At 38.0% G+C, this 17,939-nt stretch overlaps 1 protein-coding gene and 2 long non-coding RNA genes across 4 annotated transcripts; 2 read left to right on the top strand and 1 right to left on the bottom strand.

Moving 5' to 3' along the window:
• Positions 1-41: 41 nt before the first annotated feature.
• On the bottom strand, positions 42-1,882 carry LOC149705269 (uncharacterized). Its single transcript, XR_016381600.1, has 2 exons — positions 1,746-1,882; positions 42-1,663 (listed from the first exon to the last, which is right to left on the bottom strand). It is a non-coding gene; the product is annotated as an uncharacterized LOC149705269 (long non-coding RNA).
• On the top strand, positions 757-17,533 carry Hmt4-20 (Histone methyltransferase 4-20). Of its 2 annotated transcripts, none has more exons than XM_089865545.1 (9): positions 757-1,084; positions 2,429-2,679; positions 3,244-3,403; positions 3,678-3,790; positions 5,116-5,302; positions 10,842-10,978; positions 12,004-12,167; positions 13,215-13,482; positions 14,422-17,533. In XM_089865545.1, the coding sequence occupies exons 2-9, from the start codon at positions 2,534-2,536 to the stop codon at positions 16,430-16,432; spliced, it is 3,186 nt and encodes a 1,061-aa protein (XP_089721671.1). In that variant the 5' UTR covers positions 757-1,084; positions 2,429-2,533; the 3' UTR covers positions 16,433-17,533. The 2 variants fall into 2 exon arrangements, with proteins under 2 accessions (XP_089721671.1, XP_089721670.1); XM_089865544.1 differs by lacking the exon at positions 757-1,084 and adding an exon at positions 1,625-2,113.
• On the top strand, positions 5,408-7,787 carry LOC149705268 (uncharacterized). Its single transcript, XR_016381607.1, has 3 exons — positions 5,408-6,208; positions 6,291-6,559; positions 6,651-7,787. It is a non-coding gene; the product is annotated as an uncharacterized LOC149705268 (long non-coding RNA).
• Positions 17,534-17,939: the final 406 nt, after the last annotated feature.

The raw sequence follows: 17,939 nt of genomic DNA, 5'->3' as shown, positions 1-17,939 counted from the left end.
CCGCTGACAAATCAAATTATTGATTTTAATTTTCATGGAACTTTTTTATAATTTAACATTTTAATTTTCATGGAACTTTTTTATAATTTAACATTTTAATTTTCATGGAACTTTTTTATAATTCTTCCTTTTATTACTTCTTTTTTCTACTCATTTTTTATATTTCTTTTCGTGTTTTGAAGTTATTTTGTAGTCCTTAACGAAAAAAACATTTTCTTTTGTTGAAACACATCTTTTAGCTGTTATAATTTAACATTTTAATTTTCATGAAACTTTTTTATAATTTAACATTTTAATTTTCATGGAATTTTTTATAATTTAACATTTTAATTTTCATCTAAATTTTTAGAAATGCAATTCGACTCATTTAAAAATGTAAATAACAAATATTTCATGTTCAAATAAAAATTCACTGATATTTATTTTAAAAAATGAAATTGGACTCATTTAAAAATGTAAAGATAACGAATATTTCATGTTCAAATAAAAATTCACTGATATTGATTTTAAAATGAGTTTCTATTTATTGAAATAGAAATCGAATTGATTGGTGGGTCTGCAAAATTAATTAAATGCCCAAATAACTGACAAATGGTACTGTCAAACCTTTTGCGCAGCTTATAATCCGTCAATTTATGGCTAAATAAAGTGGTTTCGTTTTGTTAGGGTTTTAAAAATGGTGTCAGAATGTAATACCCATTGAAATATCTAAAAGAAAAACTAATTACAAATTTTCACGATAAATTTTTGGCTTGTTTTTGGGCTGGGTAGTCTAGATCTTAGTCAGTTTTTGGGCTTCTTTTCGAAATATAGATTGGCGGTTTTTTGGGCTTGTTTCCAATTTGATTTTGGCGCGTTCATGGTTTTCAAATCTGGCATCCCTGCAGCAAAGCTTTATTGGCTTAACAAAACTAACTAACCGCTTGTCAAATTCTAGAAAGTTAGGCCTAGGTCAAGAAGTAAAAACCAACATGAAATTAAAAACAACGGTGTTATAATTCAGCAAAATAAAATACGAAATCGTTAATTGGTTACGCGGTAAAGTAAATTCGTGTTTAAATACCGCGGACATCTTATTGAAAAGGTAAGAATAATATAAATTTAACTACAGACTCCTATGTGTTTGGTTTACGTCACGGGTTTCTGCGTATAGTAATGGCAGCTCTAGTTTTCCCCCCATAGAACTTAATACCTCAAACTACGAGAGCTGACATTACATTCTATATCATAGACTAATGGCAACCCGCGTTATTTCCCTCTAGAACTTAATGAGGGTAAACTAGGGGGCTGCCAGGAGTGTCTAGTATAGGCAGACCATAGATAATATATATTATCTATGGGCAGACGCTAACCCTTAGTCAGGTTAGCTGATCGGCCCAACAGGGTTGCCATATTGGGCTGGAAAGCCGCCAATTGGGCTTCTTCTCTAAAATATAGGCTGGAAATAAAAGGGTTGGCTGTCGTGGTTTTTTTTTTTTTTTGCTTTCTGTACTTAAAATACCGCCAATAGGCGAAGATCATTAAAATGGCCAAAAAAACTGACAAATGGTGCTGTGAAACCTTTTGAGCGGCTTATAATTCGTCAATTCATGATTAAATAAAATGGTTTCATTTTGTTTTGGGCTTTAGAAACGGTGTCAGTATAGAATATGCATTGAAATTTCTAAAAGAAAAACAAATTTCAAATTTTTACGATATAATTTTGGCTTGTTTTTGGGCTGGATAGTCTAGATCTTAGGCAGTACTTTTTGGGCTCCTTTCAAAATATAGATTGGCGGTTTTTGGAATTTGGGCTTGTTTCCAATTTGATTTTGGCGGGTTGAAGGTTTTCAAATCTGGCATCCCTGCTGATCGGCCCAATCGGGGTTTGTGGCTAATGGCACTTAATTTTTTTTTATATTTACAACTTACAAGATAACAAGTTTAAATAATAAATATGCATCGAACTTAAATTAATTATTAGTAATAGTTTAAGTTAAGAAATTCCTACGGTTATAACTTTAAAATTATGTTTACGGGGCCTGCGATGATTGCTGTCTGATAAACTGTTTTTTCGCTAAGCCTTGTCCATGAAAATCTATACAAATTTTGGGCAGTTTTGGCCCGTTTTGCAGTAAGTTTTAAATTAATATCACTAATTGTAATTAGAGTGAAATATTAATTATAAACTAGGCTGTCATTTAAAAGTGTTTAAATATTTTAATCGCAATTAGAAAGGCATTTTAATTCTAAATTTTAATAATAATAGGATGTATTTTTTATTCTGTCAAAGTTAAGCCTAAAAATGGTTTTATATTATTTAAAATTAATCTTATTAACGTTATTTAGTGCAAATTTTAAATTAGAATACTTTAAAATACTCTTTTTTTTTTTTGTAATTTTAATAGCATTTACAGTCATTTTTATTGCTTTCTATATAAAATGATAGGAATGCTCCGATGAACGCTACGATCAACTTTTTGAGATGGACTAGCTATTTATCGGAAGTGTTGAACATGATTTAAGTACAACGGGGTCCAAATAAGTGTGCAAAATGTTGGTTGAATCATCTCGAGGGTCATCTCGGTCCGCTCCTTCAACGGGAATGACCCCTCGGGAACTAAGTGATAACGATGACATCGCAACCAGTTTGGTCCTAGATGCCTTTTTTGGCTTCAAAACGCACAAAATGAATATAAGGTAAAATGAAACAAAACGAAATGATTTTGAAAGTTTAGGCTTAACGAAATGATTTTGAAAGTTTAGGCTTAACGAAATGATTTTGAAAGTTTAGGCTTAACAAATGAGTTTGAAAGATTAGGCTTAACAAAATGAGTTTGAAACATTAGGCTTAACGAAATGAGTTTGAAACATTAGGCTTAACGAAATGAGTTTGAAACATTAGGCTTAACGAAATGAGTGTTTGAAAGATTAGGCTTAACGAAATGAGTGTTTGAAAGATTAGGCTTAACGAAATGAGTGTTTGAAAGATTAGGCTTAACGAAATGAGTGTTTGAAAGATTAGGCTTAACGAAATGAGTGTTTGAAAGATTAGGCTTAACGAAATGAGTGTTTGAAAGATTAGGCTTAACGAAATGAGTGTTTGAAAGATTAGGCTTAACGAAATGAGTGTTTGAAAGATTAGGCTTAACGAAATGAGTGTTTGAAAGATTAGGCTTAACGAAATGAGTGTTTGAAAGATTAGGCTTAACGAAATGAGTGTTTGAAAGATTAGGCTTAACGAAAAGATCAAAAAAATTCCAGATTCAAAGCATCAAATATTAGGAAGGAAAAGTTACGTACTGTTATACTGGATTTCAAAGAGCATCAAGACTATGAAAAGGCCTATTTTCACTTATCGACTCTTGACAGTAACTTATCGTCTTTTAAGAATAAAAATCAACAGTCCACTCTGAAAGAACATGTAAGTGTTTTTGTCATTATGTTCTTAGTATGTTTTGTATTTTCTCGGTGTGTTTTGTATGTTCTCGGTGTGTTTTGTATGTTCTTAGTATGTTTTGTATGTTCTTAGTATGTTTTGTATGTTCTTAGTATGTTTTGTATGTTCTCGGTGTGTAATTAACATGTTTTCTATGCTTAAATTTCTTATCATTTTTTCATGTTAATGTTCTCGGATGGTTTATGTGTTCTTAACGCGTTCTCTGTTTGTTAATTAGGGATTAATTTTTGTTTGACAGGTTTTTCGCTATCTAAGAATGTTCGACAAAAATTCTGGCTTTGAATTGCTGCCGTGTAAAAGATATTCGTTGGAAGGAAATCTAGGAGCTAAAATATGTGCCACCAAGAAATGGTTCGTTATTCTCTTTTTAGTCTCTTTTTAGCCACATCGTAGTAGTAGTAGTAGTAGTGCCACAGTCCTGCCTTTGGCAGTATCGTTCGTCATTTTTGAACGTCGAGAGAAAATATTTCTCTTTTCAGTTTTACATCGAATGAAAGTGACCTTATTAGGGAACTAAATATGAGGCATAAAATGTCAGGGAATTCCAAACTAACTTTGAGAAATCATGGTCTTTATAAAAATAGGCCAAAAATAGGCCTAGAATTTGATTATATTTGGGTTATAAAGCACCAAGTGATGATACATGGCGTGGTGGTCAGACTGTGACTCGGTACCGCGAATCTTTGTGGCTAACCCGCGAGTTCTGGGTTAGTACAGTAAACGCGTACCTACATTAAGCCTTGGCTGGCATTATGTCATTTTTTTCGACCAATTGAAACTGTTTTCCCAAAAACATGAGATTACAGTTGGTTAAATGAATTGTCACATTTGTCCCGATAATTTTGATGTTGGTGACGTTTTTTAGTAATCTGATGGTGCTTTAATTTGCCCATTCCCGAAATTCCTTTAAAATCCCGTACCAGAGTTCATAGAAACCTCAGGGAAAATATAGGGAAATAAATAGTTGACAAAAACCTCAGGGAAATTTCGAATTTTTAGTAAAATTCAGGGAAATCAGGGAAATCAGCGTCTAACAGGGGCCGAGTAATTAAGCAAAATGTAAACAAACAACCCCCTCCATAGGAATAGTTTTACACTGTAATTTGGAGGCCTATAACTCTGGTTCTACTAGAGATAGGGGGATGTCCTTTGAGTATCTTATAGTCCAATTTGTCCCCCATCCAATCATACTAAAAACTTAGGGCTCCGACAAAAAGGGGCCGAGTAATTAAGCAAAATGTTCAAAAATATGCCATAGGAAAAGCGTCACACCCAACTTTGCAGGCTCGTAACTCTGGCTCTACTAGAGATAGGGGGATGTCCTTTGAGTATGTTATAGTCCTATTTGCGCCCCATCCAACCATACTAAAAACGTAGGGCTACGACCAACAGGAGCCGAGTAATTAAGCTAAACATAAACAAACAACGCCCCCCATAGGATTAACATTACGCCCAACTTTGGAGGCTCATAACTCAGGTTCTACTAGAGATAGGGGTATGTCCTTTGAGTATGTTATAGTCCAATTTATCCCCCATCCAACCATACTAAACACTTAGGGCTACGACAAACAGGGGTCGAGTAATTAAGCGACTTTTTTTTACTGTTCCGCGAAATTTTCGGCAGTGAAAACCCCGCTTAACTAAGCGTTGTTTTTTTGTTGCTGGTGGTTTTTCAGGTACAAGAACGAAATCATAGACTATTTGGTTGGATGTATCGCGGAGTTGAGTGAGGAGGAAGAAGCTGAACTGTTGCATTGTGGGAAGAACGATTTCAGCGTCATGTATTCTTGCAGGAAAAATTGCGCCCAACTTTGGTTAGGACCCGCTGCATTTATTAACCACGATTGCCGTTCAAATTGCAAGGTAAGCAATTCACTTTTTATTCCTGATTAAAAAAAAAGGTGGCGCTGCTAAAAGCGGGATTATGACGTCATCAAAGGGTGGGGGGGGGCGGGGCCTAAACTTAATTGATAGTATCGATGACGTCATTTTGAAACTTCAAAAATAGTCACGCGTTGTTTTGGCAAACAGTGTCGGATTAGCCACTGGGAACTTTAATGAGTTTCTGTCTAATTAACTTAATTATTTAATTTTAATGATAATTAATATTTCTTATCTTATACGCCTTCGTGTTTTCTTTGCTATCGGAAGTAAAGTAATAACCCTAAGTGAGACGCTATTATAAGTAACCCGTAATAGTAATAAGTGTGACACTCAGAAGTAACACAATAGTAATGAGTGTGACGCTGCTATAAGTAACGCAATAGTGATAAGTGAGACGCTGCTATAAGTGACGTATTAACCCTTAGTGAGACGGTACTATAAGTAACACAATAGTAATAAGTGAGACGCTGCTTTAAGTAAGGCAATAGTAATTAATAAAAAATGTCTTGATTAGAATCAAGACCTAAAAAGTATCGATAAGACTGAGGTTATCACTTGTCTGAAGGATCAGATATTAATTTTTCTTTTTAATTGAAACTTAAATGCATGCTTAAGAAAAAACAACGTTCCATTACCGTTTTCCGTTGAAATAAATTATTTTACTGGTAATCAATTTCAAAAATTTACTTATCTCGGCTTTTCGACCACAATTCCATTCCCCGAAAACATTTTATCATTACATTAATTACTTTTGGGAGAGTACGTGTATGGTTTTGCATTTTGAAAGGTTCCTAAAGACGTTACATCCCCATTCGTGACCGGCACGCTTCGCAGTGGAACATTTTAATTATTCTAAAACCAATGGCGCCAAATTCAATAGGGACAGTAAGATTTTTACTCGCGGTTTTGCAAAATGATGTAATATCAAGTGTACTTTAGTCAACCGTCGTATTCTTCTTTCTCATAGTTCAGGGCATGATCAGTGATACTGCCCAATTTCTCTCTCTAGTTTCTAACAATGGTTAGAGACTATTTGATATGGCACGGACAACATTTGTAAATTCTTAGTAGCACAAAAGGAAAAAAATCCAATTCTTTTATATTTTGGTTTGAATTAAATAAACTCATGATAGTAGTTATAACGAACAGAAAGTCAAGGGAATGGCACCGGTAATGAGCAGCAAAAAGAGAGGAATGTTTGCTTCAAGTTAGCAGAGGGACATGGTAGTGAAAATGGTAATCTAGAATTTTGTTCCTTCAAACCTTAATATATCATGAAAAATTCAAGTGAGGAGGCGGCACTACCATGAAAGATTGATTTTGGCAGATAACAGCGAAAAAATTATGTTCTACACACACTCGGACTATGGGAGAGTTTCAAGGCCGAGGTCGCACATGATGAAATTTCAACTCCAGTTTACATCAGTTCTCCCTAGTCGTACTAGTAGCAGGTTAAGCTATAGTTTGCTCAGGTCCTGTTAGTCTCGAAAGGGTTATATAGTGCTTGAAACTTTTAAAAGGTTCTTGTCATGGCTAAACAGACCGCTATTACAGTTTTTTATTGTTTTATAGGCTATTTTGACACGTTATCTCCCAAAAGTAATTAATGTAATGATAAAATGTTTTCGGGGAATGGAATTGTGGTCGAAAAGCCGAGATAAGTAAATTTTTGAAATTGATTACCAGTAAAATAATTTATTTCAACGGAAAACGGTAATGGAACGTTGTTTTTTCTTAAGCATGCATTTAAGTTTCAATTAAAAAGAAAAATTAATATCTGATCCTTCAGACAAGTGATAACCTCAGTCTTATCGATACTTTTTAGGTCTTGATTCTAATCAAGACATTTTTTATTAATATCTGTTCCTTCAGTCTTCATTTTAATTAAGAATGTTAAGAAACTGTTTTACATTTTCAAAATCTGCACAAGCACCCACAATTACCTACAAGCACCCACAATTACCTACAAGCACCCACAATTACCTACAAGCACCCACAAGCACCCACAAGTACCTACAAGCACCCACAAGTACCTACAAGCACCCACAAGCACCCACAAGTACCTACAAGCACCCACAAGTACCTACAAGCACCCACAAGTACCTACAAGCACCCACAAGCACCCATAAGTACCTATAAGCACCCACAAGTACCCATAAGTACCTATAAGCACCCACAAGTACCCATAAGTACCTATAAGTACCCACAAGTACCCATAAGTACCTATAAGCACCCACAAGTACCCACAAGCACCCACAAGTACCCACAAGCACCCACAAGTACCCACAAGCACCCACAAGTACCCACAAACACCCACAAACACCCACAAACACCCACAAGTACCCAGAAGCACCCACAAGCACCCACAAGTACCTAGAAGCACCCACAAGTACCTAGAAGCACCCACAAGTACCTAGAAGCACCCACAAGTACCTAGAAGCACCCACAAGTACCTAGAAGCACCCACAAGTACCTACAAGCACCCACAAGTACCTACAAGCACCCACAAGCACCCACAAGTACCTACAAGTACCTACAAGCACCCACAAGTACCTAAAAGCACCCACAAGTACCTAAAAGCACCCACAAGTACCTACAAGCACCCACAAGTACCTACAAGCACCCACAAGTACCTAAAAGCACCCACAAGTACCTAAAAGCACCCACAAGTACCTAAAAGCACCCACAAGTACCTAAAAGCACCCACAAGTACCTAAAAGCACCCACAAGTACCTAAAAGCACCCACAAGTACCTAAAAGCACCCACAAGTACCTAAAAGCACCCACAAGTACCTAAAAGCACCCACAAGTACCTACAAGCACCCACTAGTACCTACAAGCACCCACAAGTACCAACAAGCATCCATAAGTACCTACAAGCACCCACAAGTACCTACAAGCACCCACAAGTACCTACAAGCACCCACAAGTACCTACAAGCACCCACAAGTACCTACATGCACCCACAAGTACCTAAAAGCACCCACTAGTACCTCCAAGCACCCACTAGTACCTCCAAGCACCCACTAGTACCTCCAAGCACCCACTAGTACCTCCAAGCACCCACAAGTACCTACAAGCACCCACAAGTACCTACAAGCACCCACAAGTACCTACAAGCACCCACAAGTACCTACAAGCACCCACAAGTACCAACAAGCATCCACAAGTACCTACAAGCACCCACAAGTACCTACAAGCACCCACAAGTACCTACATGCACCCACAAGTACCTACAAGCACCAACAAGCACCCACAAGTACTTACAAGCTTCCATAAGTACCTACAAGCTTCCATAAGTACCTACAAGCATCCATAAGTACCTACAAGCATCCATAAGTACCTACAAGCATCCATAAGTACCTACAAGCATCCATAAGTACCTACAAGCATCCATAAGTACCTACAAGCATCCATAAGTACCTAAAAGCACCCACAAGTACCCACAAGTACCTACAAGCACCCACAAGTACCTACAAGCACCCACAAGTACCTACATGCACCCACAAGTACCTACAAGCACCAACTAGTACCTACAAGCACCCACAAGTACCTACAAGCATCCACAAGTACCTACAAGCACCCACAAGTACCTACAAGCACCCACAAGTACCTACAAGCACCCACAAGTACCTACAAGCACCCACAAGTACCTACAAGCACCAACTAGTACCTACAAGCACCCACAAGTACCTACAAGCATCCATAAATACCTACAAGCACCCACAAGTACCTACAAGCACCCACAAGTACCTACAAGCACCCACAAGTACCTACAAGCACCCACAAGTACCTACAAGCACCCACAAGTACCTACAAGCACCCACAAGTACCTACAAGTACCCACAAGTACCAAAGGCAGTTGGTTCCATAATTTATTAGTGTGGGGGACCTTTTCCAACTTAACTTGTTAGCTCACACAAAGCTAGGTCCCCTTGTTTTTCAACCACCACGAAATATGAACCAAATAGCTTTAAAAGTGCTAACATCATAAACTGACTCTTTACACTGCTTAAATATCGCAGATTGGAATGGTTTTGAAAATTTAAATTTAAACATACTTAGACTTAATTATAGTCAATGAAAATTGCTTAGCGCCACGTTAAGTGTTGTACCTTCCATTTAAAACCGTTTTCAAGTCTAACAAACGTATAGTTTTTCTAAAATCGGAGTAACCGGAATGTTTTTTTCTTAAAATTTCCCATGTTATTTCTATGGGAAAAATTCCTGTTTTTCATAAAAAGGTGTGAAAAATTTTATGGAAATGAAAACCACCCTTAGCAACTTTATTTTTTATAAAATTAACTAATTAATGGATCTCTTTGAAATTTTAACCACATATTGTGGGCCAGAATTGTAGTTCTGTGGAATTTTTTCAAAGCAGTTAATACAATACAAAAAAATCTACATCCAAACAAAAAACCCTCCTTATACATTAAGAGCAGTATGAAGTCATATCTAAGAGAGCTACCGCTCTCTCAGAATAAGTGAGACGCTATTATAAGTATCATAAAACCACCAAATGATGATAAATAGCGTGCTTACGTTGGAGGTATAAGAATCTTGGTTACTGATTTACAAGTATTTTTCCAGTTACTGTAAACTTGTACCCAAATTAAATTAATTTATCGCGTTACCTTAATTTTAATTATTTGAATTATTTTTAAGCATAAAATATTCAAATATTAAGGAACGCTACATTTTATTTTGTTAGTAATTTTGACCATAATGGTGACAATTTTAGTAATCTGATGGTGGTTTTTAGAAATGATTTGGTGTACACCCAAAAGTATATAGATATGAGATCCCCCCTTTACCCTCCCCCCCCCCGGAATAGCAGAGCCCCCAGAGGTCCTATAATTCCTATAAAATCTCATATTTTTAAAAACTGTCCTATAAATTAAGCAAAATGTTCATAAACATCCCCTCGCCTCCATAGGATTAACATTACACTATACTTTGGAGGCTCGTAACTCTGGTTATATTAGAGATAAGTATGTTATAGTCCTGTTTTCCACCCCATCCAACCACACTGAAGACTTGGGGCTTCAACAATCAGGGGCCGAGTAATTAAGCAAAATGTTTGTGAACATTCCCTCCATAGGATTAACATTACACTATACTTCGGAAGCTCATAACTCTGGTTCTACAAGAGATACGGGGATGTCCTTTGAGTATGTTATAGTCCTATTTGCCCCCCATCCAACCATACTGAAGACTTGGGGCTACGACAATCAGGGGCCAAGTAATTAAGCAAAACGTAAACAATAGGATTGCTCCCTAGGATATTCCATATACGGGAAAAACCTCAGGGAAATTTGTTTTCCAAAAGTTGTATGAAGCCGGATTATTTTACGCGTCGTCTACCTCCAAACCAAAGCAAGGCAGCTAAGGAATTGTTAATGAAGCGTACTTTTTGCGTTTATATCGATATACTTTTGGTAGAGCAGTTTGTTATTTGGCGAGTGGCGAACCTTCGTTATACACACAGAGTAATAATTCAAATAAAATATTTCAGTTTGTTTCAACGGGACGAGACACAGCCTGCGTTAAGGTCTTAAGAGACATCGAAGAAGGTGAAGAAATAACCTGTTTTTACGGCGAAGACTTCTTTGGCGATGGAAATGGTTACTGCGAATGCGAGACTTGCGAAAGGTCAGATAACATTTCGGTACTTTAACCAAAGAGGGGGAGTTGAAAATGGACCGAAAAAAGCGGAGGGAAAAGTCCGGGAAATTTAAAATGGACCTAAAAGGTCGGAGGGAAAAGTCAGGGAAATTTAAAATGGACCTAAAAGGTCGGAGGGAAAAGTCAGGGAAATTTAAAATGGATCTAAAAGGTCGGAGGGAAAAGTCAGGGAAATTTAAAATGGATCTAAAAGGTCGGAGGGAAAAATCAGGGAAATTTAAAATGGATCTAAAAGGTCGGAGGGAAAAGTCAGGGAAATTTAAAATGGACTTAAAAGGTCAGGGAAATTCAAAGTGGACCTAAAAGCAGGGTTCATACGAACATGGAAAACCTGGAAATATCAGGGAAATTGGTGTAGAGGACAAAAATCAGGGAAATATCAGGGAAATGAAAATTTCTTCGAAAAATCTGGGAAAATTAATTTTATTCCCAAAAAATCAGGGAAATTAAATAAAGTGAAACAAATACCTTCCGTGGGACTGGAATTCTGTATGTTGGTCCTGTCTTGATATGGTGATGTAGGTATGGTCTGGTAACCCCATTTGAAATTAAACCACTCCTCCAATTAAAAAATGCACCTGGAAATTTATCAGAAGTACTCTGGAAAACCTGGAAAATATCAGGGAAATTGAATTTGGAAATTTCGTATGAACCCTGTAAAAGGTCAGATAAGATTTCGGTACTTTAACCAAAGAGGGTAGAAAGAGGGGGAGTTGAAAATGGGCCCTAAAAGGTCCGGGATATGGAAAATAGGGGAAAAAATCAGGGATTTAAAAGTTTTTCCTAAAAAGTCCGGGATACGTCAGGGATTTAAAAGTTTTTCCTAAAAAGTCCGGGATACGTCTGGGATTTAAAAGGTTTTTCCTAAAAAGTCCGGGATACGTCAGGGATTTCGTTTGGTATATCAAAACACGCTTCGAGCAATGCTAAATTGAGATTTTCACGGATTTCTTTTTTTAAATTCATGGCGTCTCATTTTATTTTATTATCAGACGCGGTTTGGGGGCGTTTTTCGCCAAGAACAAAATATCAGGAGGGAATCAAACGTTGGGAAGTAAAAGCGGAGGCGTGTATTCCTTACGAGAGACCGACAATCGCTTGAACAGATTAAAAAAACTGAACAAAGGACGACGTCATGACAAGAAAACCGCGCAAGGTAAGTATGGCTACAAACTCGGACTTTGGTAGAATATATTTAAAACGAGTCACGTGAAAAAAACAACGTCCCTATTGGCTAGGTGTGGTTGGGGATGGTGGGGGGGGGGAGGGCGTCTTAGTTCCGTATTCGTGTTCTCTAACTTGTTCTCTAACTCGCTAAGGTAATGGCCCAAAAGGTTCGGGTACATTAAAGGGAGCCATCGGAGGGTTTGCATTTCCCTCCCGCGGATTTCCGAGCCCTCTTCTAGCTACGAGGGGAGTGAATAGAAAGTATCCCCCTATGGCCACCTAGAACCAGGCTTCTCCCACAGAAAACTGAAACAAAGTTGAACGTGCAGATTCAGCGCCACAAAAGTGCAGCGTCGAAATTTGAAACGAATAGGCAGACTGGCTAGCATACCCTCCGGTGGCTCCCTTTAAGTTCTTACCACGCCTGGCTTAAGTTAAAAGGCCTATCCAGTCTCCACACACAAAAAACAAACATACACACTCACAGATCATAATGGTGAAAGCCAGTATGTCTTTATATCTATTCATCCACATTGAAGGGTCAGGAGGAGTTTTCAACGACAACTATAACTAAATAACCGCGACTCAGCCTTTAAAGGTAGTGCCCTTTCAGCCTGAAAACTGAATCTCTCTCATTCTCGCTACCGTGCCCCGCATTCCCCCCTCCCCCTCTCTCCCCTCGGCGTGGCAACCCAACAAACCGGAGTATAGAGAAAATATTTCCATTTCAAACGCTTTGCAATTAATCGGCTCTTCGATACAGCCGTCCATCAAATTAAAGCAAAAGCCTTCATATTACGTAATATTTTTAGATCTTTTATGGTATTTGGTGTCTAGGAAGAAGGGGTAACTGGTCGGGTGGTTTTTATGCTCATGAAAATATTGATTTTAAGTTAGTTTCCACCGCCGCGACTTAAATGTAATTAATTATCCTTTAATTAACCTCCAAGAAATGATATCATTATTGGAAAAATTTCCGTATTTTGAATGTGCTAAGGGCTAAACCCTAAAGTTTTATTTATTTATTTTTTGAAAGACGAAACGTCTTCCGCCAATGACGTATTCAAGAATAGTTTAAACTGTTCCGAAAAAAGATCAACGACGAAAAATGGTTCCAAGTTGAGCAACAATCATTCGAAGGATGGCCTAAACGGACTCAACAATTGCATTTTGCCGCTGAAAAGCAACAAGAACAGCGTCAATGGTGTCAATTGCGGCGGTGGTGGTGGTGGTGTCGCTACAACCATCTTTCGTAAAGATATCAAAGAACAAGATACACTCGGGGAACAGAAATATGACGTCAGGTAATTTAAAACTATATTTTAAGCCACCGCTTCTTTTTACTATCGAGACGAATATCGAATTGTTAGGCTTAACGATAATGTAGTCTTATCAAATGCCCGTCGAATATCAAGGACTACTATTCGCGAATATTATTAAGAGGATACGGAGTGTCATCCTTTCCCCCCCCCCTCCCCTCCATAGGATTTACATTACACCCAATTTTGGAGGCTCGTAACGCAGGTTCTACTAGAGATAAGGGGATGTCCTTTGAGTATGTTATAGTCCAATTTGTCCCCCATCCAACCATAATAAAAACTTAGGGTTAAGACAAACAGGGGCCGAGTAATTAAGCAAAATGTTCGTCCCCTCCACAGGGTTTGCGTCACACCCAACTTTGGAGGCTCGTAACTCTGGTTCTACTAGAGATACGGGGATGTCCTTTTAGTATGTTATAGTCCAATTTGTCCCCCATCCAACCATACTAAAAACTTAGGGTTACGACAAACAGGGGCCAAGTAATTAAGCAAAATGTTCGTCCCCTCCACAGGGTTTGCGTCACACCCAACTTTGGAGGCTCGTAACTCTGGTTCTACTAGAGATACGGGGATGTCCTTTTAGTATGTTATAGTCCAATTTGTCCCCCATCCAACCATACTAACAACTTAGGGTTACGACAAACAGGGGCCAAGTAATTAAGAAAAATATTCGTCAACATACCCCCCTCCATAGGATTAAGATTACACTATACTTTGGGTGCTCGTAACTCTGGTTCTATTAGAGATACGGGGATGTCCTTTGAGTATGTTATAGTTCTATTTGTCCTGCCCCCCCTCTTTCGTTAACATTTGCTCCATAGGATACTCCATATAAGGGGAAAAACCTCAGGGAAATTAGTTTTTACCAAAAGTTGTATGAACTCTGCGTAAGTTTATTTTACACGCCGCAAACTTTCTTTAAAGGCAAACCAGATTGCGAAGCCGTCCTAAAAGGCTTAACGATTCGACCAATCACAAAGAAGATGAAAAAACGTCATTATCTAAAGTGCCACTAAGGCGACGATTACGAAACAATAACTACGAATCTGTCGGTAACGCCCCTAAAATAGTGCAGCGGAACAAACGCGAACTTTTAGAAGATAGCTTAGATAGTGTGGCCGCCGCCGCCATTAGTGACGAAACTTCGCGAGAATCGAACGAAGGTAATTCTACCTTGCTTTACCAACGTCTATGCAATGGGAACAACGATAACTCATCGTTTCATAATGAGAAAAACGATATTAAATCCACTAACAATTCCGATAATGCCCTCGGTACCTTAGCCAGTGACGTCATTAGACCTACTGCATCCATTTTAAAAGAAATTTCTACCGCGAAAAACGGGGATGGAGAAATTTTAGACTTGGACATTGATGATGAAAAACCAAGGCTTAGTGATAGTAATGAATATTCGGTAGTAGTTTCGAAAATGACTACTAGCAGCAGGGTTGCCAACTCGCTTAAACGTCCTTTGCGTAATAAAACGAAACGGACTGGTGGTGCTGGTAAATGCGATGGTAAAACGCTAGTTGAAGAGATCGTTCAAGTTCCTAACCCCCCCGATGGTATAACGCTAGTTGAAGAGATCTTTAATACGCAAGTTCCTAACCCTAAAAAACAGTTGTCACGATCTAGAAGCAACCGCCGAATTGCAAAATTACAACAATCCCAACCCGATGATTTACAAGGTCCGTTTTTACATCAAAATCCACCAATCATCACCGGGGATTCGAAAAACTACTTTGATAGCGGACGACGCGTTACGCGGAGTACGAACAAGTTATCTAATTCTACTTTGGAAGCTCCCGTACTGACCAAAATTGATTTCGAAACGCCTGATTTAGCCCCTGATATCGAGACTGAATTACCCCCTGATATCGAGACTGAATTACCCCCTGATATCGATGAAAATGACACGGAACATATCAACGATACTTCCGAAGGGACTCGTAATAATAATATGGTTGTTGTAAGTGCCGCTGAAGGTGCCGATGTTATCGTTGGTAAAGCGGCGGCGGCGGCGGCCCATACCTCGCGTATTGCCAAAGTAATTAGTGTAAATACGCCAGGGACTATTTTAACCACGGAAAATAGTACAATTGCTGCGCCTAAAGTTATTCCCCCGCCAGTATTAGATCTACAGATTTTACCGCCAAAGTTTGAAAAAAATGATGCGTTGGAGGACGGTTTTTCGAATCTTCGTAATTGTGTTGAAAAAACGGGGAATTTCGGTGAAAAGTCGTGGAAATTCGATGAAAATTCGGATAAGTTCCTTGAAAAATCGGGGAATTTCGATGAAAATTCTGGTAAGTTCCCTGAAAAATCGGGGAATTTCGATGAAAAACCGTGGAAATTCGATGAAAATTCGCTGAGGATTGATGAGAAATCGTCGAATTTCGCTGAAATGTCGGAAAAATGCGCCGAAAAAGCGATTGTGCGTGATTCGGTTGTTCTTACAAACGACTCGTCACCACCACTAGCCGCAGCACCACACGGTTGTTTAAAATTAACCATCCGCGTTCGTCGAACGACGCAATTAGACGAGCACGCGACGGCGACTAAAAGCAATCGTAGAAAAAGTAAAGTCCCTGAACGTAAGATTTACGAGATTTTATCACCCGTTAAAGATGGCGGCGCCTGTAGTAGTAGTAGTTTAGTAAATGAAAGGTCACCGATGACGTCATCATCGACACTCTCGAGGTCACGAGGCGCGAGGTCGAGGTCGAAGAAGAAGAAACGTCATAAAGAAAAGAAAAAAAGATCTTCTCGTCGCGAACTCGAAGCCACGTTTCGTAATTGTAACAAGAGTGGTGGTGGTGGTAAGCTTAAAAGCGGAGGCGGCACGAAACGCTTAAGGCTGATTGTCGGCAACGACTCCATCGATATCGAGATTCCGCCAACGCCGCCCCCCAAAATTAGAAAAACAATCACGTGACCAAAACTCAAATCCTTAATGACCACCAAGGTTTAATTGAAATTCTTTTGTACGCGTACATTCTAGGTATATTTCAAATTTGATAATCCAAGCTCAAAGCTGTAAATATTGTTTCTTCCGCGGGTCAAAAGGTCGCGTTGGGCCATTTTAAAAGGAGATTGAAATGGCTGGACGATTAAATCAATTTAAAATTTAATTTATTTATATAAGTTTCCTTTACGATTTTATGAATATAAAATTGAAAGTAAGGCCGTTTCATTCTCTATTTAGTTTAAAAATCTTAAAGGGAGAATGAATTACTTTAAGTTCGCCCCGCGTCACTTGTAAATTTAACCGAAAAGTTTCGTTTAGAACTTGGTTCTACACCACTTCATTCTCCCTTTAGTTTAAAAATCTTAAAGGGACAATGAATTACTTTAAATTTATCCCGCATGACGTGTAAATTTAACCGAAAAGTTTCGTTTAGAACTTGGTTCTACACTACTTCACTCTCCCTTTAGTTTAAAAATCTTAAAGGGACAATGAATTATTTTAAATTTATCCCGCATGACGTGTAAATTTAACCGAAAAGTTTCGTTTAGAACTTGGTTCTACACTACTTCACTCTCCCTTTAGTTTAAAAATCTTAAAGGGAGGATGAATGACTTTAAATCCATCCTCCCTTTAGTTTAAAAATCTTAAAGGGAGGGTGTAATGGATTTAAATTGATCCCGCGTCACTTTTAAATTTATCCGTTTATGACTACCGATATTTAAGTAATTTGGACACTACTTCATTCTCCCTTTAAAATGAAGGCGAATTCGGTGCGTGTAATAATAATTTCCATTTCAAGTATACTCGAGTTCTTTTTGTATTTGATACTTTTGTAAAAGTTGCGTTACACGTTAATAATTATATTTAATTTATATTATAAAGCCTTAAATAGGATGAACCATTTGTTTCTTACACTTCATTAAAAACGAAAATGGGGAGGGGTTTATTGGCGCAATCTTTATAATACTGTTCGCCTTCTTAATTCACTCTACAGTGTTATTTAGACTCTTCATAAACCCTTTCATTCATTTATTACGAAAAGTAATAAATTTCAATTCCTTATCTTTTCATATTGACTTATTTTTAAGGCAGTTATTTAGACTCTTCATAAACCCTTTAAGGAACAAAATCAAAAGTCTATAGATATAAAGGCAAAAAGTACACATTGCTTCATTAAAGGGAGGGTGAAGTGGAAAATCAAGTGATTTTTTATCGATTCTTCTACTAATTATAAGACCAGTCTGCATAGTGAAACATTCAGGAAATACAGTCTCCGAATGATTTTAAAATTCAAATTAGGTTCAGATTTTAAGGATAATTTTAAACAAGGACTGCCGACCAATCGCGTAACGCCCTGCCATTTTATTAACAAAATTCTCGTGGCACGCGCCATGCCTAAAGAAATTTATCACGAGATTTGATAAAATTCGCGCGCGACGTGAAAATCGTGGCGCGAGACATGGAACGTGCCACG

Source organism: Phalangium opilio, unplaced genomic scaffold (genome assembly GCF_054372755.1).
Source record: "Phalangium opilio isolate 3A_F unplaced genomic scaffold, DU_Popi_V2 ptg000014l_1, whole genome shotgun sequence".
Taxonomy (NCBI): domain Eukaryota; kingdom Metazoa; phylum Arthropoda; class Arachnida; order Opiliones; family Phalangiidae; genus Phalangium; species Phalangium opilio.
The sequence above is the reverse complement of the archived record's forward strand: the minus strand, read 5'-3'. Positions and strand labels throughout refer to the sequence as shown.

Coding starts and splice junctions, on each gene's coding strand:
- Hmt4-20 (XM_089865545.1), top strand. CDS start 2,534: ATGTTGGTTGAATCATCTCGAGGGTCATCTCGGTCCGCTCCTTCAACG. Junction 5,303..10,841: donor ATTGCCGTTCAAATTGCAAG/GTAAGCAATTCA, acceptor AAAATATTTCAG/TTTGTTTCAACGGGACGAGA. Junction 12,168..13,214: donor TGACAAGAAAACCGCGCAAG/GTAAGTATGGCT, acceptor ATTTTTTGAAAG/ACGAAACGTCTTCCGCCAAT.